The 27,513-nt window shown below is 56.3% G+C and overlaps 1 protein-coding gene across 4 annotated transcripts in view; it reads right to left on the bottom strand.

Moving 5' to 3' along the window:
• Positions 1-27,513, bottom strand: part of PIK3C2B (phosphatidylinositol-4-phosphate 3-kinase catalytic subunit type 2 beta) — a 60,562-nt gene that overhangs the window by 11,562 nt on the left and 21,487 nt on the right. For 2 of the 4 annotated variants that reach the window (XR_003094324.1, XM_014520445.2), the window contains exons 2-16: positions 26,417-27,445; positions 21,452-21,552; positions 20,239-20,393; positions 19,839-19,959; positions 14,378-14,489; positions 13,265-13,344; positions 12,999-13,062; positions 10,209-10,355; positions 9,510-9,543; positions 8,671-8,866; positions 5,927-6,049; positions 4,071-4,238; positions 3,626-3,737; positions 1,699-1,814; positions 1,624-1,650 (exon numbers count right to left, since the gene is read on the bottom strand). Coding sequence is in view for 3 of the 4 variants with exons in the window: in XM_014520445.2 (XP_014375931.1) it covers positions 1,624-1,650; positions 1,699-1,814; positions 3,626-3,737; positions 4,071-4,238; positions 5,927-6,049; positions 8,671-8,866; positions 9,510-9,543; positions 10,209-10,355; positions 12,999-13,062; positions 13,265-13,344; positions 14,378-14,489; positions 19,839-19,959; positions 20,239-20,393; positions 21,452-21,552; positions 26,417-27,358 (2,498 nt within the window). In the remaining variant the exon portion in view is untranslated. Of the gene's footprint in view, positions 1-1,623; positions 1,651-1,698; positions 1,815-3,625; positions 3,738-4,070; positions 4,239-5,926; positions 6,050-8,670; positions 8,867-9,509; positions 9,544-10,208; positions 10,356-12,998; positions 13,063-13,264; positions 13,345-14,377; positions 14,490-19,838; positions 19,960-20,238; positions 20,394-21,451; positions 21,553-24,182; positions 24,537-26,416; positions 27,446-27,513 lie in introns of those variants that run through there. The other 2 variants (XM_025205483.1, XM_025205484.1) reach the window with 2 other exon arrangements.

Genomic DNA, 27,513 nt, shown 5'->3' with positions numbered 1-27,513 from the left:
AGCAACCCCAAGGGCGGGTTGGGGGGGGGCTCTGCTAACTGGCTCCCCCCCACATGGGCACGGTCACCCCAAGGGCAGGTTTTGTGGGGGCTGGAGTGGGGGCTCAGAGGGTGCCAGGGGATCACAATGGCAGCAGACGGGGAAGGGGACAGTCAGCAATTCCTCTAGCCACCTCTGAGCTTGCACTGAACCCAGGGAGGAAGGGCCTGGCAGGAGGTGCATCCTGCCCTTGCCTCTGCCCCGGAGCGGAAGCTGCCCGGGCTGCGGGCATGGCTTCCCGAGGAAGCGCCTGGTGGGCAACCCTGTGCTCTGAGCTGGGTGGGATGGCATGGCCTCAGCTCAGGGCCCAGGGAGCGAGTGAGGCAGCAAGGCCACTTCTCCATCGGTGGCTCATCCTGCATGTGAGGAAGGGCTGGGGTCAGGATGGAGGAGGTGTGTGCCTGTGTGTGTGAGAAGAGGGAGGCCTGCTCTGTTCCCAGGCACTCCCTTCAGCGATCTGGCCCAAAGCAAACAAGAGCAACACACTGCTGCCAGCTCAGGAGAAGGGCGCATGAACCTGCCAAGCCCTGGGGCAGGGCGGGCACCGCCCTGCAGAAGCACGATGCCAGGAAGGGCAAGCTGCCTGCTCCCTGCACCCCGGGAAACGCCATGTTTTGAGCCAGTGGATTTGCCCGTTCTAGCCCTGCAGGGCTGCAGTACTGGGGGCAGCCCAGCGCTTTACCCTCTGGTTGGAGACCCCGAGTCCACATGCCTGGTGGCCTTCGGGACTCGCTGGTCACAGTAGCCCGTGTTTTCTGCTGTGTCCCTGCCAGCGAGGAAGCTGTGGGAATCAGGACTCTGGCAGCAGTGGGAAATGCTGCTGGTGGGTCTGGACCCAACTGCTCACCCGCACTGGGTGAGGGAGGGTGCTCCAGTAAAGCAAAGGCACCCAGGTCTGCTCCACCGCCCCTGAGCGGGCAGTAGTCATGGCCCAGGAAGGACAGTCTCTCCAGACCTCAGGGTAGGGCTCAGTACTGGGCAGCCTGGCAGGACCCTGGGGGGGGTCGTGTGAAGTCCCAGCCTGGGCCCTTCCAGATGCCTGGGATCAGCTCCTCAGGACCTCCCAGATCCTCAGTGTGGGTAGGAGAGGGCCGATGTCACCCCCTCCACCTGCCCAGCCTGTGGGAACCCTGCAGTAATGACCTAGAAGTGTGCGCAGCCTGCAGCAAGCTGACCCCGAGCGAGCGCAGCCAGCGACACCTGATCCTTCCTGTTTACAGGCAGCCCAGGGCATCAAACATTGGCAGCCTGGCTGCTGGCAGGTGGGGGGCAGCCAGCTGTCCTGGGCAGGGGGAAGCAAGGGAGAGAAAACAGCTGGAGAAACACCCCCTGTTAACACCTCTGGAGAGGGCCGTTCCTTCCCTCCCAGCTGTCTGGGAGGGCAAGAGGTCAGGAGGGGCCACAGGAAGTGTCTAGGACATCCCTCATACAAGTGGGGCACCACGTCCTCAGTAGAGGTGCAGGTGCACTGGAGGGCCCATCTCAGGCACAGCCCGAGGAGCTGTAGCCAGTACCTAGCCCAAGGTCCCCTGTTCCCCAACGCAAGACCCCTGCCCTGCAGCCCCAGCAAGCCCAGGCTCTCACCAGTAGAGCGATTTCTTCTGCATCACCCCAGCAAGCCCAGGCTCTCACCAGTAGAGCTTTTTCTTCTGCATCCCCTCCCTCAGCCTGCGCTGCTCCTCGTCCCCCAAGCTGCCGAACTCGTACTTGGGGCTGAACTCGGCAGCCGGCGGGCTCATGAACCTCACGTCGAATGCGGAGGTGGGGAAGTCGATCTGTAGTGGGGGCAGAACGGGTCAGAGCTCACCCAGCAGACTCTGCTGATGGGCCACTGCCACCCTCGAGGGCACGAGGGACACCGGACTGCCCTAGCAGTAGCCCCAAGGGGTGCTCCCTGACCCACACTGCTGCTCCCACAAGCCTAGTGGGGCTCTCCCCTGCCCACCCTCCCCTTGCCCCATTCCCCAGGGGCAGGGGAGGTGCCCCGAAGGCTTGTCCACCTCGTGGCTGGCATGACCTGTACCCTCCACCGCAACCTGTTGCCACGGCTGTGAAACTTGCCCCAAACAAGGCCTATTCAGCACCTTCCCAGCAGCCAGGATCAGCTTTCAGCATCTGACTCCATGCCAGGGCCATGTATCAGCAGGCCCTGCCGTGCCCATAAGCCAAGACCTGGGGAGCTTCCAGCCCAGGAACACAAAGGGCCATTAGGAATACGGCACCCACACCTCATCTCAACCTACAGAGACCCAGGCCAGCCGACACAGGCCCCCTCCCTCACAGATTCCTTACCCTGGAGCAAGCAGAACCACTCCTGCTTCTCCCCCTTTCCTTGCCCCATCTCCTGTGAGGTCTGGATGCCACAGGCACCCCAGGACAGGCAGCAGGCTGCACTTCTGGGCACCCCCAGCATCCAGGCTGGGATGCGGCTGAAGGGAAGCCTGCCCCGATCACTTCTTTGCTAGAAGGAGCATTAGGAGCCTAGTGGGATAGAAAGTATCCTGGCCTGGGAGGCTTGGGGAGATTCCTATGGTCACGGCCAGCTCAGCATCTGCAGGCCCTATCCCCCAGAGACCCACCACTTTCTGCAGGGCTGCAGCACCGAGGTGCTAATAGACGCTTCCCTTTTATCCTCCACAGGGGACAAAAAGGAGGTCAAAGCCCTGCGCGGGGGCCGGTGCTGGGAGCAGGCATAGCAGCAGAACAAGCACTGCAGGAAGGCGGCATCCTGCTAGCAGCGGGCTGTGCCGAGGTGGCTGGCCGCCCAATCTTAAACGAAAACCTCGATGGATTTGTAAGTGGCTCTAGGAGAAACCCAATCTCTTGGACACGTGTCATGGAAATCAGTGGAGAGAGAAACAGCAGCAGCAGAGCCAGGGGAGGAGACGTGACGAGGAGAGATGAGGACAAACAAAGGGAGTCCCGAGCGCTCTCTGCACCGGCAGGCCCCTGCCAAGGCCAAAGCAGGGCGAGCATCGCAGATGCCGCCAGAGGGGAGAAGAGCCTCAAATCCCTTCCAGCTGGAGTACTTGGCTTCCAGCACGATGCTTCACCCCCCTTCCACCTCTCAGGCAGCGAGGAGCTCTGCCGAAATCCTGCCAAGCCGGTGTGGGATAGAGGGAGCTGGAAAGAAGGGCCCGGGCATGCGTGAAGGGAGCACATGCCAGGGCAGGACATAGCAAAGGGTAGTTAAAGGCAGCTGAGGACCTGCCAAGGGCCCTCTACTTCTAGGTGCCTGGCTGGTAGGTCAGCAGCTCCTACCATGGGGGACGCTGTTGTGTTTGGAGCTGAGGAAGGCCGACATCCTTCTCACCCATCCTACCTTGGAAACCTCCCCAGGGTCTGGTCCACAGAGTATCCAAGCCAGGTGTGCCACCTTCCCTAGCGCATGCTGGGCAGTGGTTCCCACGATGGTACCAGACCACCAGCGCCAGGCCCTTGGGCTGGCACACAGAAGAGGACGCTGAGCTCTGGCTACCTGTCAGATGCTTGATGCCCTCTGAATGCCAGGCTCTGACTGGCTCCAATTCTCCCCTCTTCTCCCCCACCAAAACAGGGTACCTTGTTGCTCCCAGCTGGGACTCACCTGCAAAATAACGCTGTCGGGCTGATTGAAGTTGGGAGCGCTTGACCTAGCCCTGGAGTTGTCCTGAGTCGCTGGCCACAAGCCCAGGAGCTTCCGCCCACAGGTCAGGACCCTGGAGGAGGATGCAGGGGGAGACCTTAGAGCCTGGGCACCAGGACCCACGGATAAGCGCAAGTGCCCGACCTTGGGGCACTGCTGTCCCCTGAGGGGAGGCGATGCCATTGCAGACCCCACTAGTGTGGAAGCAGCGCCTTGCAGAGCTGGGTCCCCAGGAGCAGCAATCTCAGCACAAGGGTAAACGCTGTGATGCTGGCGTGGGGTCCCGGAGCTCCCAGCACACGCACGCACCACACTCCAACCTGCCCGTCTTGCAAGGACAGGCCCACGTGTGCTCCATGCCAGCCCTGGGCAGAGGGTCCCCCCCAGGGCTCAGATGTGTACGCACTGCCTGAAGTTGAAGAGCGGGGTGGTGACCCAGCCCAGCGCCTCAGGCACCCGCCGCTGCTTGTTGGTCTCAGAGGAGCTGCCCGGCGGTGGGACAGGCACGGCGTAGAGAGTAACGCTCAGCAGCGTCTCCCGCGGGAGCCGGTTCACTTGGATCGGGAAGCAGATCCTAGGAGAAGGTGCAGCGTGAGCCAGGAGTCAGGGTGCCAGCTTCAGCCCCCTGCCACTGCTGACGTCCCGCTTGCCATCTCCGTGGCTCCGTAGGGCTCTGGAGAGGGAGCCGGTATCGCTGCTCCAGAAGGCCAAGGCCTTGTTTCCCCACTTTATTCGTAACTGGGGAATGCAGGGGTGCTGAGCCCCCAGCTACTGGGACAACAGGGCCGAACCCTGGAACTGGTGACCTCAGATCACAAGGACTCATTCAGGCCCCTGGGAAAAAAAACCTAGCTCATCCTCCACCCTCCCCGGTGCTGCATTGCTCCAACATCAGAGCCCATTTGCAAACACCAGCATGATGTAGACCAGAGGAGGCTCGCAGGAAACCTTGCAGCCCTGGCACCCTCTTGGGTAGTCAGGGCTCCCCCAAGGTGATACCCAGGGGGACAGCAAGCATACAGCTCTGGGGGCCACCCCTCATACCCAGGCTCAGAGGGCCTACTGGCCTTGCCTCCATCCCCTCCCCTCCATGGCCTGGTGAGCGCCCCATTTGCAGGACTGGGCACAGTGCCCTCTGCAGCCTGCTGATTCCCTGCCACGGGGAGGAGGGCATGGGCGCGCACACACACACACACACACACACATGCACACTAACCTCGTCCCCAGGCCTCTTCCCTGCCCATTCAGGCACCTTCAAGGCAAGTGCTGCCAGGTATCCAATCCCCTCCCCTCCATGGCCTGGTGAGCGCCCCATTTGCAGGACTGGGCACAGTGCCCTCTGCAGCCTGCTGATTCCCTGCCACGGGGAGGAGGGCATGCGCGCACACACACACACACACACACATGCACACTAACCTCGTCCCCAGGCCTCTTCCCTGCCCATTCAGGCACCTTCAAGGCAAGTGCTGCCAGGTATCCAAGAAGCTGGCCATGCAGGGCTAGCAGAGTCTAGAAATGTGCCAGCCCAGGGCAGCGCCATATCCCCAGCGGCGGGGGGCACCCATGGCGGGGGGCTCTCCCTGCCGCCAGCAAAGAATGCGAGCTCCTGGCTGCCCGGCAAGCTCAGGGCCCAGCCCATGCACCAGTGGGTCCAAGAGAGGCGGTTTGCAAGGGAAAACGCTGCATGAAGGAAGGCGTCTAGCAGCTGCCCTCCATGCCGGCACTGCTATGTCTCTCCCTGTGCCCTTCCTGGGGACAGTCACCTCCTAAAATTATCCCTTGCCCTCCCCTCCTCCCGCCGGCATGGTTAAAACGCCAGGCATGGTGGGCACTCAGGAGACAACTACAGGCTCCCTGCTGCCAGGGCTATATTTGGATGAGATCCCCTTTCCCTGAAGCAGCTGGAGACACATACACACACACACCCGAGCACAGGGTCCAAGGAAGGAGCCTGACAGCCGCCAAAATAGATGCTGCCTGGGAATTCAACACCCCTAGTCTGAGCAGCTCCGCTGGCTCTGCCCTGAAGCTGTACATGCTGGACCCCCCAGGCCACGGCTGATGCTCAGTGCACACGGAGCAGGGGTCTTCTGCTGGGTCACCCAGGCAGCCGTGCATCCTGATGCTGCTCTAGTCATCTTGCACTCAGCCTGCATCCCCTTGGCTGCCTGCACCCAAATCCCCATGAGCAGGACCCCCAGCCTGTTCCCCACTTCCCACACTGCATCCCGCTGGCCCAAGGTGAACAGGAAGCTGCCTTACTGCTGGTCCCATATGATGAGGTGGAAGAGGTACTTGTACACGTGAGCCTTGCGCGTCTGCAGCGGACTGCAGAGCTCCTTGCCGCCATGGCTGAGGGAGCAGGAGAGGTAGAAGTCTTCATAGCTACCACGGGAAGGGGGGAAAGCAAGAGAGGGGTAAGGACAGGCCTGCAACTCGCAGCAAAGGAGCAATAGGCCTCATATCGCCTCCTTCTGCCCCTCCATGTGTCTCCTCCCAGTTTGTTCCCCTCTGCCCTTGTCCCTCATCCCTTTCTTGGCTCCTTGGCACTCTCCCTCCTGCCATCCCCAGAGAGCAGGAGTACCAGGCCACAGAGATAGATTATTTGGTTATTTGCTGGCCAGTAATGGCTCAGAGGGGGGTTATCTCCCTTGCCCCCCCATCAGCTCCAGGAATCACTTCTGCCCATACAGAGGAGAGGTGAAACCCCATGACCAGGGCAGACTTAGCTTGCTCCCCCTGGCAGTGGCATGTGACTGAGCAGGTGTGATGCAGAACCAGGAGATGGGCCAGATTCTCAGGGAGGCTACATGGAAAACAGCAGGCCCAACATTTGGCCCTTGGGTCTGCAACCAGGGGCCTCAAGAAAATTGCACGGAGAGCTGGTACCTCCCCAGAAGGGTCTCACACTGCAGGCAGGGCCTCTGCCATGGCTAGTGCCTTCCTGGGGGCCTCTGAAGGAAAGGGCACCAAAGGGTGGAGTGATGCTCGAGTGCAGGGCTCATGATGCTCTTGCTGTGGGTGAAATGGGCCAACCCAGCAGCATGGCCCCTCTCCCCAGAGAGAAGGGTGGACTCCCAGCAGACCCCTGCCCCACCACACCCAGCTGGGAGGTGAGGGATCCTCCACCCCTCCTGGCTCTCCTTTCCCAGGCTGCTGGCCCTTTAGGAAAGGATGGGGGCAGGGCAGGCAGAGGAGACCCTGCTCCTTCCAGACAGCAGGATCGACATATGCCACAGAGAATGCCATCACACGGGGGTCTCCCAGAAGGGCAGGGCCATGTGACAGGTGCCGAGCGCCGAGCCAAGGAGGGCCGCAGGGCGGCAAAGGTCAGAGGATGCCTGGATTTCCCAGGCTACCTCCTTTGTTCGGAGTCAATCACCAATCGGAATACATTAAGGATGGGACAAAGGCGAGGGGTCCCCGGAGGGGCGGCTGCTACCGCTGCTGCTGCCTCCCCCCCTCCCTTGCATAGCCCTGCTGCCGGAGCCCGTAAGACAGCCAGGAATGCAGATTATCAATGGGCATCGGGCCTGCAAAACACAGGCATCCAGGCGCGGGCGCGAACAAAGGAGCATCCTCGCCTCCCCCCCAGCCCCAGCACCCACACCCATGCACGCACCCTCCTCATTGTCTCCCGATCCATCAAAGGCAAAGGCACAAACAGCCATTGACCGCCGGGGCCGGAGCCCTGGCTGGGAACAGGCCATCTGTCACTGTCTGCAGGGCCGGGGGAGGGAGGCTGCGGCAGGGAATTCCAGTGCAGCCGGCAGGAGCAGCACTGGGCTGAGCTGGAGAGAGGGCTGCAGAGCCCAGCTGCACCCCCCAGCCATCGCCCTCCATCCCATCTCCTTGCACGGAGAAGCGGAGCATCCCTCCATCCTTCACTGCCCACCAGCATAGCCCCCCAGTGCTGAACTGTCTGGGACAACTTCATCCCAAACCTCCCAGCTCTCCTCCTGCCTAGGCCTGCAGTCCTGGCTTGCTCTTTCTTCTCCTGAAGGGACACAGAGCTGAAGGGGAAGGTCTCATTTGGGGTCCTCCCAGTTCTGCCAAACAACTCCTGTCTGGGTCTCAACAGGAGCAAACCCCTTGGCCAGCCCCTGATTCCTCCCCTGAACTAGCCCCACGAGCCCACTGACAAAGCATCAGTCACCTCAAAGATGTGCCCCCATCAGGGTGATGCTTGCAGGCTGGGTGGGGGACAGGACCTAAGTCAACGGGCCATTCCTAGCTCTGAGCTCTACGATGTGTGGTGGTGCTGCTTTCCGAGACACCCAATACGTGTTATGGACTCCAGCTACCAGGACTCTGAACATGCCCTCAGGGTGAGCGCTCTGCACTACACAAAGGGACAGAAATGAGGATCCTGGAGGTCAATAGCTGTTTGTGCTTTTGCCTTTGATGGATCCGGAGACAAGTCATTCCTTTACATGTCCCTAAAGTGCAGGAACTGCCAGGAGAGACCAGATCCATGGCACATTCTGTCCCAAGAGGGACCAGCGTTGGAGGTGGGCTCAGAGAAAGACATAATGACCACTGGTGTAAGGTATTCAGCTGGCCAAGCAACCTGCCTGGAGAAAAGATGTTTTCCTGCCCCTCAACCAGTGACATCCCAGAGCACAAGGGTAGCCACACTAAGAGACCATGATGCTACCCCAGTTTGGCCCTTGTCCCTTCTGTACTTGCCCACTGCTGCTGGCGGGATCCTAGCCTCGAGTGGGCCAGACGCTGGTCAGGACAGAGAGCAATACACCAGCTGCTCTTTGCAAAACAAAAGTGAGGCAGAGGCCCCCAGGACAAGGAAGGGATTTGTGCACCCTTAGCCACTCAAGATGGCTTTCACTTGTGAAGCTTGAATACCAGGCGAAGAGGTTCTGCTCTCCAGGGAAGCCTTGCCCTGGCTACCTGGTTGCAGACAGACCAGAGAGAAGATTCAGACAAAATGGGGACATTTCACTGTCCCTTGAAGCCCTGAGAGGCACACCAGTAGTTTAGGCTCTTACCTGGCAGCCCAAGTGATGGGGATACGGTGCGTGGCGTAGACAGTGAAGGAGAGGGGGCAAGGGAGGAGACAGGCCTCCTGCACCAGGTAGTGCTTCCTGCTGCCATGCACCGCGGTCTGGAAGTCTGCATTGAAGGTGTTGCAGTAGAGCTCCACCAGATCCAGGATAGAGGCTGTCAGGGTCTCCACAATCTTCTCTGCAAGGGAAGGCAGTGGGGGTGTGAGACGGGGCGTTCCGGCAGTCTAGCAGTGCCACCTTTTCCCCCCAGCCCATGCCCAGAATACGGAGCTGGGCCTTGGCAGGGCAGTCTCAAGCCAACCCATATCAGAAGCAACCAACTGCTTCCCCTTTCACACCCTTGTGCCTCCTGCACATGTCCAAGGCTGCTGATGGGATCCTGGCCAGAGGCTGATCAGGACAGGAGCAATGTGCCCAGCTGCTCGTTGGCAGACAAAAGCAGGGCAGAGGGCTCTGGGATGTGGGAAGGATCCATGTGCCTGAGGAGGTGCTCACAGCTGCCTCCATGAGCCCTCCAGCACTTCTCATGATCTCTCCAGGGGTTGAAATTTGCTGGCCGGCTTCAAGCTATTTGGAGATGACCTCACACTGCATGTGGGTGCTTTGGAGGGAAAAGGAAAAAACCCACCAGACACCAAAACACCATAAAACCAAGGAAAAGAAACCCCTGAAATTGGAGGGGTGGGGGGCGGGGGGGCATAATCTTTTTTTTGCTGTTGTTGAAAATGATCACATACAAATTTCAAATGCAAAAGTCTGCCCAGTGGGGAAGGATTTGAAAGAGCTCAGCAGCAGACCGGGAGGAGGAGAAGCAAAATTACCTCGATTTTCCCTCACAGCCAAGACATTTGGATCCTGCAGAGGAAAAAGAAACCAGCAGAGCAAATTGGAGGGTGAGTCCAGTGCCATCAGGCACAGCTGGAAGCAATCCTCCAAGCCAGGGACTTTATGTAACCAGCTTCCCTGGCACCAGGGCGCTGGGAGTGAGTAATACCATGGAGGCACTGCCTGCTCTCAGCTGCCCCGGAGCTGTACACATGGTGCAGTGGCGGGGAGGGCATGGGCTCTGGTGAAAAAGCCCACTGCTTTCCCTCTGGTTGCACCGGTCACCGTGTCCAGGTGCCCTCTGGAGCTGGGGAACCAGGATCTCATGGGTGAGCAATCAGTTCCTTGGAAAGCAGCTGAACACCACGCACTTCCAAGGCAGAGAAGGCCAGCTCTGGCTACAGCAGAGGCTATAGGGCAGGTACCCAGGCCTGGGCTACTGGGACTGTGTGAGATCACAGGGCAGTCTCCGGCCTGGAAAGCCCTGGGTCTGAGCCAGTGAAGGAGTCTTGCTGATGTTGGATTAGGCCCCTTGAATCAAGCCCACCTTTAGTGCCCAAGACAGACTGGCACCTGCTGTGATGTCCAGAGGGGCACCCAGCACCTTCTGGGAGAAACCAGTCCTTGCCTCACTAGACCACTCATGATCAGCCTAGATCTCCCCTTGACTTCAGCCCCCAGCTGGAAAATCTCACCTTCTGGATTTTGGGCTGCATGCGAGAAGGGCAGGGCGGCATTTGGTTCAGGGCACGGGTGATCTCCTGGGACTCAATGGCAGCCAGGGCATTGCAAATGGCCATGACAGACTGGATCACTCGCTCCGCTTTCGGCTGGACGTCTCCCTGGGAGAAGCAGGGAGAGGCATGCATCTGAGACAGCCATGCACAGAGCGCCAACCCAGCCCAGCGGCCTGGCCTCCCACCCACCCCACTGCTTGACAGGGCCTGGAGGAGATCTGCTGGGGCTGCGATGCCCTGGTCCAGGCTGCTCCATGGTGGCCAGCCAATGCCACCTCTGACAACCTGGGGGAGCCCATATCTCCCTGCCAGGGGAGTGCAGGCAGCAAGGTGTGCAGGGCACAGAGGAGGACAGAGGGATGTGTCTGGTCCAGGAGAAAGGGAATGGGAGCTTCCCACTTGGACCTGCCCAGAAGAGCTGGAGAGGAGGGTCCCAACATTTCACACTGCTCCAGCCCCACAAAGCAGAGAGGGGAAGGTTGGGGGAGGTACCTCACACCACAGACCTGGAGCTGCCATTTGGGGAAGGCTGCTGTCTCCAATGCTGGGCACCAAGCCCTTTTCTCCCTGTTTGTCTAAACCTTCCAGCCTTGGGAGGTGGATATAGCCCAGACCCGGCAGGGCAGGGGAAAAGGAGGAGTCTGTGTGCATCAAAAGCAAGCCGCATACAAGCAGCCAGCAGTAGGAGGGAAGTGCCTTGGATGTATCCACCAGCACCTGCCTTCCCTCATCCCCAAGACACCCCGGAGAAAATGACCCCTCTCCTCAGCATCTGCCTGCCCTCTATTCATCCAGCTCCTTGTTTCTTCCCAGAGTGGGCAGAGCTCCAGCCAAGTAGGGAGAACGATGGCATCTTCTGCATGTGGGCTTGGCACAAGGGAAGCCTGCGGTTCTTCCAAAACCAACCAGCATCTGTGGCTCTGTCCAGCACAAGCACATGTGATGGGCAGGGAGGCCAAACTCACCAGCAAATTGGCCTGGTGGCTATTCTGGACCAGCAGGACTGAGCCCTGGTTCTCAGGGTGGGTCGTGGAATGGGCGGGCTGAAGGAAACACGGGCACTTGCTTCCAGGGCAGCAGTGGGTCTTGCACCGAGCTCTGCCAGAACCGTTTTGCCATGTGTAGCCCCCAGTTGACGGACCTGGAGTTGCCACTAGGGGAGGATGCTGTACAGACTATGGACACTGGCCTAGGTCAGGACAGTCTGAGCATGGGGTGGTGGCCCAGGAGACCCAGCTTGCAACCCGGCACCGCCAGGCAGGTCTCCTCAATCCATGCCTCAGTTTCCCCATATGTAAAACAGGGACATTTACCCTCCCTGGCCCAAGTGCTCTGAGATCCACAGATGACAGGAGCTACACAGAGCCAATGACCAGCGCCTGGATTAATTAAAGACTGTATTTAATATATTAAGAGCCAGCACAAAGGCGTGGCTCTGCATTTGGATCATACACATTTTGCCACTCCTTTTATAGGGGCTCTCAAAGCACTTTGCACACATTAACGCCTTGTCCTCACAACCACTGCAGCCAGAGGGCCAGCTCTAGCTCCTTCACTTTACAGACAGGGAAACTGAGGCACAGAGAGCCAAGCAGAGGCAAGGGAGGAAGCTGACTAGAGCCACGTCTCTGCTGCACTGGCTCTTGCAGAGCTGCTGCAGCTTTCTGTCTGTGAGGCTGGTGAAGTTTGCCTCTGATGACAGATCCCTGCCTGGAACAAGGAAGTAGGAGGCCAAGTGCATGGGGAAAGGGGGAAGGGAAGTTTCAGCTCAGGTTCTGGCCAGCTCTCCCTTTACAGGTGTGCTCAGTCATAGCAAAACAAAGAGGCTCGTTGGCTCTATGGGCTCCAGGCCAAGAGCTGGGTCTCAACCAAGGCAGCAATTAACCAAGAAGGGAAAATCCCAGTGAGTCTCTATTACAGGAATCAGGGTTCCTTCATGGCAAGAGTAGAGGACACGGTGGTCAGGACCTCTGAGACCCATTCCTTCCTCTTCATACACAGTGGCCCGCACCCAAAGGGTGCTTTGAGATCCAGGCATAAAATTACTGTCATGTAAAAAATTGCTATGACTGCTAAGACTGAGTGTGGGGGAGACAATACCCCCCGCATGTAGGGTCAGCGTTGGATTAACCCTTTACTGGGTCCTAGGCAAACAAACTCACGGGCCCCTACTTTTTTTTCAATCAATAATTATAATATGTAAAATAAGCACAACTGGGCCCTTTCTTCACTTAGGGCCCTAGGCATGTTCCTAGTTTGCCTATGCGTTAATCTGGCCCTGTGTAGAGTCCACATACAGAAGGTTTATCTAGAGGCATCAAACCATGTTGGCCGCTCCTGCCGTGCTGCAGACACTCCAAGCTCAGTTTCAGAGCCGTCTATTCCATGTTAAAACCAAACCAGGTGTCTGCAGAGCCTCTTAGCTCAACTCAATGAGACCGGTTTCAAAATGATAGAACTGGTGCCACCTTCTCATGTAGACAAAGCCAAATCCACCAATGCAAGCAGCACGTCTAGAAGCCGGCCAGAAACCCATGTGATTGCCTTCACACTGTGGCTTGCCTAAAACATTTTTTAAGCAGCTGTGTTAAGCTGGTGGAGGTCCCGTGTGCATGAGCCCAGACACAGTCCTGTCCCCAGGGCCAGGGGTCTGCTCTCTGTACCGGTATGGATATGTAGCAAGGCTGGGGTTCTGCCCCTGAAGAGCTGAGACTCCCTCCCTGATGGATGGAGATGGGTTGCACTCACCTCAGCTGCCAGGAAGGTGTCCACCTCATTGTGGAAGGTGTCAAAGAGGAGACTCAGGGCCTGCCTGTTGGATCAGGTGACAGAGCTCAGCATGGAGAGAAGGAGCAAGAGAGGAGACACAGGTAGGCACAGACTTCGCTGCTCTCGGGCCCATGCCTCTCGCCTGAAAAGGTCCTGAAGAGGCTCCAACAGCCCCAGAAATGAGAGCAGCCCCTTTCCAAAGCAAGATGTATGGGCCCCATCCTCCCACCACCACACGTCCTCACCTGCTGATGGTCTGCTTGATCGGCCTCTCTTGAAGGTGAATGTAGTGGTTGAGCGTGGAAGGGCTCTGGTCATCATTCACCTGGGCAAGGAAGAGGCCTGTTCAGGTGCTGAATACACCTGGCCGAGGACACTGGCTCTACCTACTGGAGCGATCTGCAGCCCTCAGCCAGCACCTTCAATGGATCAGCAGTTTGGAAGTCCTCAGGGGTCTTTGAGAGTCTCAGCTGCTAATTCAGGCCTACTGGGAAGTGTCTCCTATATTCCTGGCTTCCAAGGGAGCCTGGCCAGCACCACCAACAGCCCATGAGTGACTTTCAGGAAAAGCCATTCAGCTCCTTGTTCCTCAGCCCATCCAGGGGAAACCTTGAGGGCCACCTGGTGATGCACCTGACTCGAGACCCCTAGGGAACCATGTCCCGCTGCCCAGTCCTTATGTGCCCCAGGAATGCACCATCCATACCCTGCAACCTCCCTGCACTTGTTGAGCTGGGGCAGGAGCAGGTCCACAAGCTCAGCTCTGGAGATGGAAGAGGACCCCTGGCAGTCATCGCTTTGGGGCAGGGGCCATGGGTCTTATTGGGCATGTAGGCAGTGCCAGGCTTCCTGGGAATTACAAGGATCCAATATTGGAGCCCCTAGAGCAGTGCGAACACAAAGGGCACCTCCTGTTAAAGGTAATCAGGAAAGGTTTCCTAGTGCTGAATGGTCTCCCTGGGGACAAGGTGGGAATGCCATCACCTTGCGAAGGCTTGCAGCATCCTGCGGAATAGATCCAGGTCCTGAACTGCACCTTTGTGGGGGACATGGACTAGGTAGATCCCATCTTGAACCCCCATGGCTTCACTATACAGGCACACCTAGCTGCTCACTCTGGAAGGAGAGCTTTTGGAAGAGCTCCAGGGTGGTTTGCTGGACTTTGAAAGCTGGACCAAGCAAGGCAAGCCCTGGCTGCAAGGGAAAAGGCATGGAGTAGGGGGCCTACCACCCCTCTTCAGCAACGGTAGCTGCATATTGGGAGTGGGAAGCACAGGCCTGGTCTCACCCCCTGCCCACCTATCCTGACAACGGGCTGTTCAAGACACTCTGGGCTTCCCCTCGAGAGCATGGCTCACCGTCCTGGCCAGGTCACTGCGTACGGCCTTCCTCTTCATCAGCTGCAGCCGGATGTCGGCATCAAACTTCCTGCAGTGCTGGATGTACTCATGGCTGCCCAAGGCATGCTTGCTGCAGGGATGGAGACAACACAACAGCTGTGACACAAGGCCCTGCTCCTCCCTGGGGCACAGGCTGGAAATTCAAGGCCTCCATTGCATCTTAGGGCTTGTATCTGTTGGAGCAGAGCATGGGAGCCAGGATGCCTGAGTTTTAACCCTGTCACTCCCTGCTGCAGAGCCTCAGTTTCCCCATCTGTAAAATGGGGATTTGTTAGTCAATTAAAGGGATGCTGGAAAAAGAGTTATTAGGAGAGAGGTGTCCCTTCTGCCCCTGCACCGCTGAATGGCAGAGCTCAACTCCGTGTGCCAGGCTGGAAGGGTGCAATGGAGAGCTGCCCAGGGCAATGCATGCAGAGGGAGGCATCAGGACCCAGACAAGATAGCCCTATCAGTAGCTCTGATTAAAAGGCTGCTCTAAATTAAGAGGAGGGAAGGGCAGCCATTAGGATACACTGGCATCCACAGGACACACCGCTGTGCAGGGACTTAAAAATCAGTCCTTTGTGGGGAGCGGGGGGGTGGTCAGAGTATTGCAAACTAGGTCAAGATAAAGCTTAGATGTGATCAAGGTCTGCCAGGTCAGGCTGAAGAGATCTGTCTGGCAATGGCAGGAGCTAATGTGCCCTGGAGGCAGTTCGGATACAGCAGCTCCTCCTCTCAGCTGCAGCAGACAATAAACCAAATCAGTTCTCACTGGTCACACAAAATGCAGAGCATTGGTGCCAGGGGGAAATAATGGAGCCTGAACATTTTCAAGCTCCCTGGCAGGATGCACGCGATATGGCAGGATATGAGGGAATGATGGGGAGCAGGGCAGCATGGGCATGGACCCAGCAAGGCAAGGAGCTTAACAGAAGGCACTTGCACACCACGGCCATCCGGGCCTGGGCACCCAGCCTGACCCCAGGCCCTGCCCTCTGGGCAGGCAGCTCCTCCAGCAGAGGAACAATGCAGGAGCTGGGGAAGCTGCAGCAGGAAGCCCTTCCCTCTATGGGCTACCTCAGGAGGAACTCCGGCAGGAACAGCTGGCCCTTATCTCAGTAGAGCCTGTATCCTGACCTGCAGCCACGGGAGCCAGCTTAGCTGCTGGAGCACCACTGGGCGCTTTTCAGGGTTGGTGGGGAGGGTGAGACTCCGAGGAGGGGTCAGAAGTGTCCAGGCCTTTGGCTGATTCTTGCCCCAGCATCACACTGTGTATTGGTGAGAGAAGCAAACCCACAGATCGCAGGAAGCCACGTGCTAGCTCCTGGGGTTTTCTGAAAGCTCAGCAGCCCTCCCAGCCATGAGAGGAGGTTTCTGGCCCCCCCCAGCAGTGGCTCCATTTTGGGAAAAGGGGGGAAGGAACGGCCAGAAACCCAAGGGCTTTATTCATGCAAGGTCATCGGAGGGCACTAGGGAGACCAGCAGAGCATTCCCACTGCAGTTCCTCAAGGCACCTGCTGCACGGATGGGCCAGCAAGGAGGAGGAGACACAGGGGCTGTCTCTGCTCTGTGCCCAGCATGCTCTGTCCACATGCCCAAGGCACACAGCACAGCAAAGATGTGCCATCTTGGCATGAGGTATGGGGAGCAGGGCCATCAGAGTGCACCAAGGACACCGTCTTTGATGGACGGTAGCAGTTAGATGCTCAGCCACAAGCAGATCCCCACACATGGACAGAGTAAGAGAAAGTCTCTCCCCTGGCAAGATAAGAGGGTGGAGGAAAGAAATGGTGAGAACCTGTTTCTCAGAGATAAGGCCCAGAGAGATGAAGGGAGTTGCCCAGAAAGACCAGGAAGGGAAGTCAGCTCTCCCACAGCCTGAATGCACTCCTTCATCCTCAGACCATCCTCCTCCCTCCAGAAAAGCAATGATGCTACCACATGCTCCATGTGCTTGGGAAACATTTGCGGCATTTCCCTTCTCTGCAGCCCCCCAGACAAACAGTTTGCAACCACGGCTGCATGGAAGAGAAAAGATCAATCCTTCCCTCCTGGTAACCATAGTGCCTGAGCCCCACAGGAGAAAGAGAAAGTGCCTACAAATGACAAGTGTGGAGCATTATTTCCTCATCTGATATAAATTACTTTTTCCGAGGGAGGCTGTTTCTGGTTATGGTTGATTACATGTAAAAGAAAAGGCAGGCATTTTTCTGCTGACGGTGGCAGCAACTCTACAACCAACCCCCAAACCTGGAGAAGAATTTGCAGCTCGTCTGGATCCCCTGGGCTCTGCGCTTGGAACGTCCTTGCCCTTCTCCTCCTGCAGAAACCTTCCCCTCCAGGCTGGCTCAGCTCACCCTCTGGCTGGGTGTCTGCAGCAGCAGCAGCTCTGCTATATAGGTCATAGAGGCTGAAACACTTATGTGTATCTATAATACAAGGAGTTCGGAAGGTCTCGGACTGCTTCTTCCATGCCACGTGGGCTCTATGCAGATGTGGAGAAAGGTGGGGTTTTAAAGGGCTGGAGTGTCATCCCCCCCAAAAACCCCAGAGCTCTGGCTCCGTGCTGTGCTTGTCTTGGCCATGCCCCTTTATGCAGTGGGTGAGGAGTGGCTTGCAATAAAGCCACCCAAGAGATTCCCCCGCACAAGAGGAGTCCCAGCTACCCCTTGCAAGCCTAATCCTGTGGTGACGGAAGTCAAAGGCAAAGCTCCCCCTGGCTTCAAGAAATGGGACCAGACCCTCAGTACTGTTTTCCAGCCACTGGCTCTGGCTCATTATACATAATTACCAGGAAATGCCATCTGTGCCTATGCACTAGGTATGCTTTACTGCTATGAATTTGGACCCTTTCCTCCTCAAGTGCTTTACAGCAAGATTCCCCACAGAAAATTGCTTCCTCTCCCAGCCACCTCTGGGCTGAAAACAATGCAAAGCAGCAAGGAAGGGAAGTATGGACCAAAGCATTAGGCAGTGTCCCTGCTCTTACAAGAAACACCGGACAGTCATTAATGCCCATATACAGCAGATGAGGACCAGAATGGCGCATGGTTCTTTCACCTGGGAAGGCTGAGGTTAGATCCTCTGGTTTTGCTGTCTAGTGCTGCCAAGCCTGATGCTTACATATCAAAACTATCGACCTACAGGCTCTTCCTCCCATTATGGTGGAGAAAGCCAGCCTGTGGCTGAAGCTACAGTACACCCTGCCAGGGCTGCCTAGGAACAGGAAACAGCCCGGAGACATAGCAAGCTTTTATGGCCTTCTGTGCTGGAAAACCAAAACTTATCTGGGAGACGTAGCCCCGTGGACCGAGCCTCGTCCTTGTTCCAAACCAACCTCAGCAAAGGGCTCCAAGCAGTTTTGAGCTCTGCTCACTGACAGCCAAGCCACAGTCGTATTTAGCTTTTCACCTGCCAACTCAAATTCTCAGTCTTCATTACTGGCCACACATCTTAAGAGACAAAACTAAAACCATTGTCAAAGTCCTGCTGCTTTACCACTCAATCCAGGAAGGGCACAGAACATCTGGAGATGCTTCCTCAGCCTGATGAAGGGTGTTTGTGCCCAAAAGCTTGCTAAGAAGAAGTTTTTCAACTATCTGAATTAGTCTGATAAAAGGTATTGGATTTACCCAAAGATCCTTGTCTGCCTATCATCAAAGCCCCACCTTCACCAGCAACTCTCCTGCAACTGGTCATGAATGACAAGCCACATGACCTCAGGAGCTGGCCCATAAGCATGCCATTGGTCCTGTATGTTCTGCATTTGCTAGTACCACAGTGCACACAGAGCTCCTGACTGCTTGATGACCAGCCAAGGAAGAGGCTTGTCTATTCGCTTCCAACACAAGATTACATTTGAATAGCTGCACTGGGGTGGACTCACCTATCAAAATGATAGATGGAAAAACAGTAGATGTGGGAGACCAGCTGAGCTGGTATTGAGGCCAGAAGCCTGTCACTCATATTCACTGCTTGAAATCCAGTATGGCTTGGTAGTAGCTGAAGACAGTTTTGTGGCCTCTGTGAAATCAGTAAGGGGAACTGGTTTCCAGAGCCTGTCTCCACATTACTGGCATGAACTAGTAGCTCCAGGAGAAGCAATGCTGCAAGAATGAGCCAGAGACCACCCTAAATCTGTTTCCCCCAACACACGGTCTGGTCCCACCAGGGCGAACAGGACAGCATGGGTAATCTTGCAATCCCAGCTGTCCAGTGGGTGCAAAGCACCTTTCCTTGGCACCTTTCACCCTAGGATTTTCAGCGGTGTTTGTACTGCAATACCATCTGAGAGCTGCAGTCCTGGACCAGGCTCTTCTTGTGCTAGGGGCTGTACAACAAATAGAGGAAAAAGATAGGATTGCAGACTCTTTGGGGCAGTGACTTTCTTCTCCTTGTCTCTTGTCTCCTCCCCTTTACTCCTGGCCCCACTGATACCATTTCAGCTGTCCCACTTGCCAAGAAAATACTGGACTGATATTCCCCACCTGCAATGAAAACAGACTGCTCTTTTACACCCAGGACAGACAAACACGTATGTTGTGCAACACATTTTGGTTTCCCACAGGTGGGAAGGATGCACCAACACACTCCTGGTTGTTCCAAGCTAAAAGCAAGAACAAAAATGATAGAAATGATATTCTATCCTTCTAAACAGGCACAAAATTTAACAAAACCCAAATATTTTTCAACTTTTTCCCCCAGCTCTGGCCATACACCAAACCTTACCTCCCATCAGCTGGCCCCAGCTGGCAGCTTTCCCCAGCCACTTAAAAACAGACACTGAAAATTAAGCTCAACTTGACTGTCTGCCTCAGCCACTTCCCTAAGTAGCTTTGTTGCTTATATTATTTTTCTAAAGAGCTTATTTTGGCCGCTCTTTCATAGTCACAGCTCTCTCCAAGCTCCTGGGCACATGGGGTCACTTGGGGTTGCTTATAGTCTGCAGCAGGAGACTGGGGCTTCCCAGTGCCTCTCTCTCTGATGTCAGGAGGCAGTAGATGGAGTGGCCCAGGAGGGGTTCAAACTTGTGTCCACTTAACCCAGTTATTGGTCAGTACTGATGCCTTCAACAGAAACCCCTTGGGTGCCAGGCCGTTTGGACGCATGAGCAGATTAAGAGAAATGACCAAATTACTGGAAACAGCTCATCTCCTGGGCACAGCACAACACTGGGGGTAGGTGGGCTGGAGGCCGCAGTAGGACTCTGTCCATGAGAACGTGCAAAGGAGAAAGAAAGAAGAATGCAAGAAAGAAGATAAGATGGAGACTCAGGGCCTCCTCTTCTCCCACTGCAGCACACCAGAGGGTCCTCATCTCTCCAGCACCCCCAGCTCCCTCAACCCCAGCGGGGCTTGGATGCCCCAGGCCTGCCAGATCAGGGCAGGCTGGTTGGGGCCACGTGTACAAGCAGCTGGCCACCACTCAGGCAACTCACTTTTGCAAGAACTCCTCCAGGCCGCAGAGCTTGAGCACGAAGTTGTCCACATCGATGTCATGCAGCTCATCGTGGGTGTAGCACAAGGTCTGGTAGATGAGCAGATCCACCGTGGAGGAGCCTGCAGGGCAGGGAGGGAGCAAAACCAGCAGAGTGAGCATTAGACCACAGAGCGTCAGTGATGAAGACTCGCTACACCTTATAACCTGGCAGCCGTCTTGTAGGAGAGGAACCACTGATGCACTGAGTTAAGCTGGCAGGAACAAGGCAGAAGACACCACTCGCACGGTCATGGTGACCTGAGGAGGTGCGGATCTCTCAGGGCCCGAAGGAGGCTGTTTTCACAGGCAGACACGGGGGGAGGAAAGCACAGGCATTTACCACCTGAGAGGAGACTTACAGTCACAAGTGAAGGTGAGTGGCTCCTGGAGGCTGTCGTACACCACGGTCACCTTCAGGCTGATGCCATGGCCCAGGTGCTCAGGGCTGAGGTTGACGGCACTCCAGACGTAGCCGGTGAGGGAGTAGTCCTTGATGCTGTAGCCAGACCTCAAGCTGCAGGAAGGATGAGAGGGGGAAGGATGAGGAATCAGGGATGCCCAGCTGCACCCAGCCTACAAAGGGCTGTACCCCTACAGTGTCAGAAAGACTCTGTCCTTGCCCCTGGCTCCTCCTGTCTTTACACCCAAGCTCCAAGTGATTTGATCCATTCACATGGCCTCAACACCAGTGAAGCACATATCTCTCTCTCCTCCTGTCTCCCTCCACACCTCAGCCTGGCTCCATGGTGTTTCCTTGCCAAACAGAGCTTGAGGGAACCCACCTGAGCTTCTTAACTCTTGGCCACCAGCCTCATCCTCTCCCTCCACCCCCTGCCCCTGACAACAGCACCTCCCTCCTCCCCAGCACTCAAGCTCACAGAGGAGTGTTGTCTTGGACTCCATCCTCTCTCTAGCCCAGATACCAGCTGCCTTCGCTGTTGTGTCCACTTCCCCATTAGCCTCTGTGCCTCCCTGCAAGCCGCTCTTTACATGTGGAACATCCTGTGTGGACTAATCCCCACCCTGCCCAACCTCATCCCAACATCGCTTGTGATGGAGCAGAGCCCAGACTCTCTCAAGACCCTTAGTGTCTCCCCTCTCTGCCCCTCTGAGAAGCTCTCCCAGCTTGATATCCTGCCACTGGGCTAAAAGGAGCATCTTTATTTTGTCTCCTTGGATGCCTCTATTTATAACCTTCAAATGCCAACAAGACATGGCCTCCCCCATCCTCCCCAGAGCTTCTTGGCACTGGGTTGAGCCAAAGAGTCTAGTCAAGGCCCAGGAGAAATGGGCTTGTCTCCTCACCGCTAGCTCCCTGGGAATAAATCTTTCCGGAAGACCTCTTGCCCGTGGTGATGTTGCATAGCCACAAAGCTGCACAAATAGTAGAGACAACAAAGGACAGTTCTTTCATTGTCTGCATTAAGTAAACCTCAGTAATTAAATCCCCAGGCCGTTCCAGCCACTGCTGCACTGAGACACCCTCAAGCCCCTGTTCGACCAGACAGGTTGGCCAACAAGAAACCCTGGAGAAGTGGTGTGAGCGCTTTCCAATCCCGACAGGGCACTTACACATCCAGCATGTGGCAGAAGGCAGCCACCTCTTCATCCCTCTCCTCGGAGACCTCAAACAGTTCATAGCCATTGGCCAAGGAGTGCGGGCGGGAGGCGACCTAGCAAAGAAAGAGGGAGAGAGAGTAGCAATGAAGCTCTCACAAACTGAAGCCCCCATGCTGTGCAATGGCACCAATTTCCAGTGAAATGCCTCTGATAGAAACTGCCAGGCCAGCGAGTCCAGGCCCCTGGGTTCAGAGGCAACATTTATCCCAAAGGGTCTACAACACCATCCACTCCAGCCCCTCTTGCACATCGCAGCTGCAAAGCTCCCCATGGGAGACATCCTACCGCATACGGGACAAGACAGCAGTCCCACTTCCCCCTATATCTTCACTGGACTCTAAACCTAGGCTGGGCGAATGCCACACAGCCACCATGCATGGTGGAGCATGACCACTGGATGAGCTGTCTTATTCTACACTGGTGCTACAGCCCATATCCCCACCGGTAACCACAGTTCACGTGAGAGAGACAGCAAGCTGCATGTGCCATAGGTCATAGCATCACAGCTCACTGTGCCACTCTGTGCTTGTTTTCCCAGGGCATTATGAGACAGCTGGACACAAGCTGGGTGCTGTCACCTCCAGTGCTCCTGGGGCATGTTCCACTGAGTATGTCCCTTACAGGTGAAAATTAAGAGAAATCCCTTAACAAAATAAAAAGCAGCAGGCCAATGAGGAGCCAGTGGGTAGAGCTAAGAAAATTCTCTTTCAACTTAAATGTCTCTCAAAAGACTTTTTTTTCCCCAAGAAAAAAATGAGCATTTCCCACAGGCTTGAAAGGCTCCGAATCAATTGCTTTTGCTTTCCCTTCCCCCAAGTTTTCTAGTGGAAACAAACCGGAGAAGGAGGGAGGTGAAAAACAGAAAAGGGTTCAGTTTTTGTTTTATTGGGAGAAAAACAAAAAATGCAGAATTTGTGAATGAAATGAAAATTGTTCCACGTTTTCCATGCAGAACGGGCAGTGTTTCTCTACCTGCTCTAATAGCAGCTAGTTGTGGAATTCACTGCTGCAAGATAATGCTAAAGACCGAAGACTACAACGGCATAAAAAGAAAGGATGAGAAGTGCACACGTCTGATCCAACACTGCTGAGGAGAATGGGCATCTTCTGACCCACATGCTTCATCCCTTAACTCAAGGGGTCAGGAAGAAACTTCCAGTTTGCCTCCAAAGACAAAGACACCCCAAGAGGGCAGACACTTGGGAGCTCAAACCTACAAGACTTGGCTGAGATGGCCCTGCTAGTGAGTCAGTGGCACAGCTAAGCTCAGGAATCCCAGTTTTTTAGCTCAGCCACAGGCCCTTCTCCACCAATGAGCTCTGGGACGCTCAGCTGGAGGGCGTTAGGGAATTCAGGATGCGATTACTAAGCAGCACATGGAGTATCTCCCCCAGCTTCTTCTACAGCGAGTAATGTTCTTTATATAGATCACACCCAGGGGAGCGGATCCTCAGCCCCTTGAAAATCCCTCTGCATCACTAGGGGGGAGCTGCCTGCAGGCAGCAGCTGAGGAATCCCACAGGGTTCCCAGGGGGGTGCTCAGCTGCTGGGCACCCCAGCAATCCCAGCTAATGAGCTGAAATACTATCTGCTACCATTGAAACAGGGTTGAGACCACGCTGTCTGCAGCTGCAGGGGTGGGTTTGTCCACCATGGCAAGGGGAAGGGCAGGATACTTGGCAGAAAGCCAGTTACCTCTACCCTCCCCAGGGTCATCAAGCCCTGCCCCACACACCTGAGAATCTGCTTTGGGCTTGGCTTCAGAGTCCAGCTATGCAAACCATGCAGTGCAGCCCAGCCTCCGCACCAATGCAACGCCTACAGCTGCCGGGAGCAGCCTTGCAGTTCTTTCCACCCCCGAGTGGACATGAAGACAGAAAGGAGGGAGACTCAGAGACAGCGGCAGCAGAGCTGGAGAAGCATTAGCAGGTCCCAGCTGGTCCACAGCAGACCATTTCTTGCGGTTCATTTTCCAGCATGCTGGCAAGCCCCTTCTACAAGGCCCCAGCCATGAGGCATCCACCCCTTCCCTTGTAGAGACTATTCAACCGTGCGCTAGTCCTAATTATATTCCAGAAGTGCTTGGAGGCCCCAGCTGCAATCAGGGCCCCAGGGTGCTAGGACCTGCATATATACAAAGTGGAAAGAGTCCTTCACTGCTTACGCAGGGAGGACAAACAATGGAGGAAGAGAGGCCTTGCCCAAGGTCAGACAGCAAGTCAGTGCCAGAAACAGACCCCGAATCTGTGAGCATCTGAGACACAGCCCTTCCCCCTGGCCCACATGGCCCTGTGGAAATAGAAGTCCACCGAGAGCAAGGCAGAGATGCTGCCATTTCTGAGTTTCTACGGAAGAATCAAAATGAGCACCCCGCTGTGTTTCGCTCCCAGCCACCATTCTCCTGCCCCCCGTCCCCTCTTTCCTGAGTGCCACGCAGCAGCCCTCGGAGCGCCAGGCTCAGAGTGTGTGTGTGTGAGAGAGAGAGAGTGGGTGTGCAAGGGGGGGGTGGTGTCTCAGCGCCTCAATCACTCTTTCTGAGCAGACAATGCTCCCACTGTCAGCCCAATTAACCCGCAGAATAGCAAACAGCAGAGGCAAAAAGGGAGAGAACACAGCAGCCGCTAAGGACAATTTTAATGCTCCTTTCTAATTAGTTGCTGGCACCGAGGAAAGAGCGACTTACGTAACCCTTGCTGGAGGCCCCCGGCTGCATCTTCCGCTGACCGGGGAGAGGGGTCCGGCAGGGCTGAGCTGGGAATTCGACCTCACTTATCTCTAGATCCTTCTCCTCCTGGAGGCACGAGCACCTCCATCAGATCCAAGAGGGCTTCCTCCCCACGCACGCCTGCACGCACGCGCTTCCCGAGGAGCTGTCAGTGCCATGTGCTGGGGTGGGGGTGGCAGCTCCCCACCGGCGGGGGGACTCTGTACCTCTCCTCCAAGCAGGAGTTCAGCCAGGACAGTGCTGCAACGTGGCTCAAAATAGCTTTTCTAAGGGGGGTGTCGCAGAAGAAAAACTCGCAAACTTGGCTGCAAAAGGATATTACACTCCTAACAGGAAAGCTCACGCTGCTCTTCAGAAGGAGACTCACAGCTCTTTCCGGAGGATCTTGTGATGTTTCACAAGCTCTTGGCATTGTTGCCGGGAGGAGCCAGAGACAACCATTGGGGCTCGAAATGCAGCTTCAGTCCTGAGCTGGGAAAGCTATTGCTGGACACCACCTTTAGCTTGGACCTTAGCCTGGTCCTTATAAATAGCACATGCTGTTGCACACTCTTGAGCCGGTGTTTGAGGAAGCTCATGTGTCACAACAGGCTGGGGAGTGGGGGCTCATCAGACTTAGCGCAGGGCTCGCTTTGAGTGCCCTCAAAGCTCGCTTAGCGCAGGGCTCAAAGCTCGCTTGGAGGTTTGAGTGTTGTGCAGTCAGAGCTGATCAATAAGAACCGAGTTTGGGCAGGTTTTACAAGGCATCGCAGGTCTGAGTCCCAGCAACCACAGGCAGAGGCAGGAGAGCGCAGTTCTGAACTGACAGGCCACAGCAGGTAAAGGTGCCCTGGCCCTTTTTGCTAGAATAAAGATCCCAATGTACGGAGCCCCAGAGAGGGAAAGGTTCATTACTATTAGCTCATTTGGCGGTGGAGGTGGCCTGATAGAGAAGAGATCTCAGAACTCATGTGTGTCCCTAGGCCAGCAGACCTCAAATTGCATTCATGTAGCACTGTGCTGGAGGCTCCTCCATGCTCTGAACTGCTGCAAGCACCAGAGACACTTCCCAGCATTACAGTGCCATGCCAGCAACAGCTGCTGCAGAGAGGTGAGCAAACAGGAGAGCTTCCGCACAAAGGCAAATTGGAGGACAGGCAGCCTTAAGACCTCGTCTCAGTTAAGCGCTCAACTTAAGCACTTGGTGGCTGCGATTGCCCCCCAAGAAGCACAGCCAGGCCTGGGGTGGAGCCCAAAAGGAAGGGAGAGACAATGAGAAGAGAGAGGAGCGAGCACGAGGTCTCTGGCGTGCAGGCTGCTCATTTTGCAGCAAGATCACAACCAGCTGCTGACTGAGCTGGGACAGGATTTGCATTTCTTCCCCCCGCTTCCCCTGCTGCCTCTGGCGTGGCTGATGCTCCCCTCCAGAAGGGTTAGGGCCATGGCCTGGTGATCCAACACCCCTGGGGTAGTGGTGCCTTCAGGAAAGTGATCCTATTAAAGCCCCCAGGGGGTGGTGACTAAGTCAGGGCACAGATGCCCCTAACAGAGAGACACGTGACGGTGCACTGGGGAGCAAAGGAAACCCAGCAAACCGGCCGGAGCAATCACGACTCCCCAGCTGTCAATGGGAGAAAGGAGATGCGCGTGCACACACACATCTAGGCCTACATGTCAGGCACTTGCCTCAGTGCAAACCCACATCTTGGTTTATCCAGCACCTGTTGCTTCCCTGCCTCTCCCCCATCATCACTATCCCCACATAACCCAGCTGTCTGCCAGCTAGCTGGGTCTCACGCTCAGCGCAGCGGCTTTACACAGCATTGTTTTACAAACACTCATGAACTCTGCATTTTGGAGCCAGTGCCACCTCCCCTCCCAATGGAGCACTATAGAGCCCCGCCACCCCCTCCTCCCATCCTGCTCTGTGCCCAGCATCTCTGCCCGATTCTTCTACTGATCCCTTTCTCGTGTAGTGCAAGCATGGTCCATCCCCCCTGGTGAGCTAGCTATGGGTCGGGTGAGGATATGGAGCAGAGCTCCTAGAATAGGGGCAACCCCTTCTCAACTGAGCCCTGGAGGGTCCAGCTCAGGGGGAGAGTGGTTGAGGATGAGAAGAAGCCACCTGGGCATGGTGATGGTAGGGTACATCACCCACTCCTCTCATCCCCAGCCCCTGATGGGGGTGGAGAAAAAAAAAGAAAGCTTCTTACCGGATCCACCGAGATCCTGCGGTTCTTGTTGGGCGTCACGTTCTTCCGGTTGCCGAACCTGGAGACGTAGGTCCTGGGTGGGACTTGGGGCGGCATGGTCTTGCTCCGTGCCACTGGCTTCCCAGTGGTCTCCTTCTCAAAGAAGCTCCTGCCTTCCTTCCAGCCCCAGGTCGCCTCCCTCAGCAGCGCTGCATCATAGGTAGACTTCAGATTGAGGCAGGTGATGGCATCATTGATGCCGTCATAGTCCACCAGGCCATACGGGTCTTCCTCTGAGATCCTGCGGCCCAGCAGCTTCCGGTCAGCCTGCTCATGGGCCGAGGAGAACATATTGATGTCGTTGGGCTGGGACCCTTTGTAGGATGGTGGGGAGCCCTTAAAGGAGGAGTGGTTCACCTCCGAAGAGCTCCAGATGGAGATACGAGGAGGCAGCGGAGGAGGAGAGAGCTTCTTGGGGGAGCTGCCACTGCCATCATGGCGCGAGGTCCCATTGAGCGGCTCGGGGAGGAAGTCTCCCCCCGAGCTTTCAAAGATATATAGGTAGTCACTGGAGAGAGGCCCCTTCAGCCAAGGCTGGCTTTCTGGCTCGGGCAGTGGGCTGGATGAGGTAGTATTGTGGGTGCCCAGAGGTCTCGAGCTCTCCTGGACTGCAAGGGAGTTGTAATTGAGGGTGGGGTCCGAGCCGGAGAGACCTCGCATGATCTTGATGCTGTTGCAATCATTCCTGACAGACGGCTTGTTGTAATCCAGATCTGGATTGTCCCAGGAAATGAGGGGCTGGTCAGTGTTTTGCTTGGCCTGGCTCTCCTCCTTGTCCTGCCTCAGGCGGGACAGGGCGTCGTACTCCATTTGCAGGGCCTCGGCCAGCGCCAGCTCCTTCCGGCTGATCCCCACAGACTCCAAGGACTTCCAGTGCTCTCCATTTCCCCTGGTAGCAGACATCGCTCCGGGAACAAGTGCCAGGGACTGGCCGCTACTTCCTGCGGGGCTCAGGCATTAGGAAGAAAGGCATGCTGGCCTGCCGAGCACCTACGGGAGAGAGCAAGAAGGACCATCAGAACCAACACCCCAACCCTGTCGAGACCTTGTGCCGATGC

Source organism: Alligator sinensis, unplaced genomic scaffold, assembly GCF_000455745.1.
Source record: "Alligator sinensis unplaced genomic scaffold, ASM45574v1 scaffold1322_1, whole genome shotgun sequence".
NCBI lineage: Eukaryota > Metazoa > Chordata > Crocodylia > Alligatoridae > Alligator > Alligator sinensis.
Note: the sequence above shows the minus strand (reverse complement) of the source record. Positions and strands in the feature narration are given on the sequence as shown.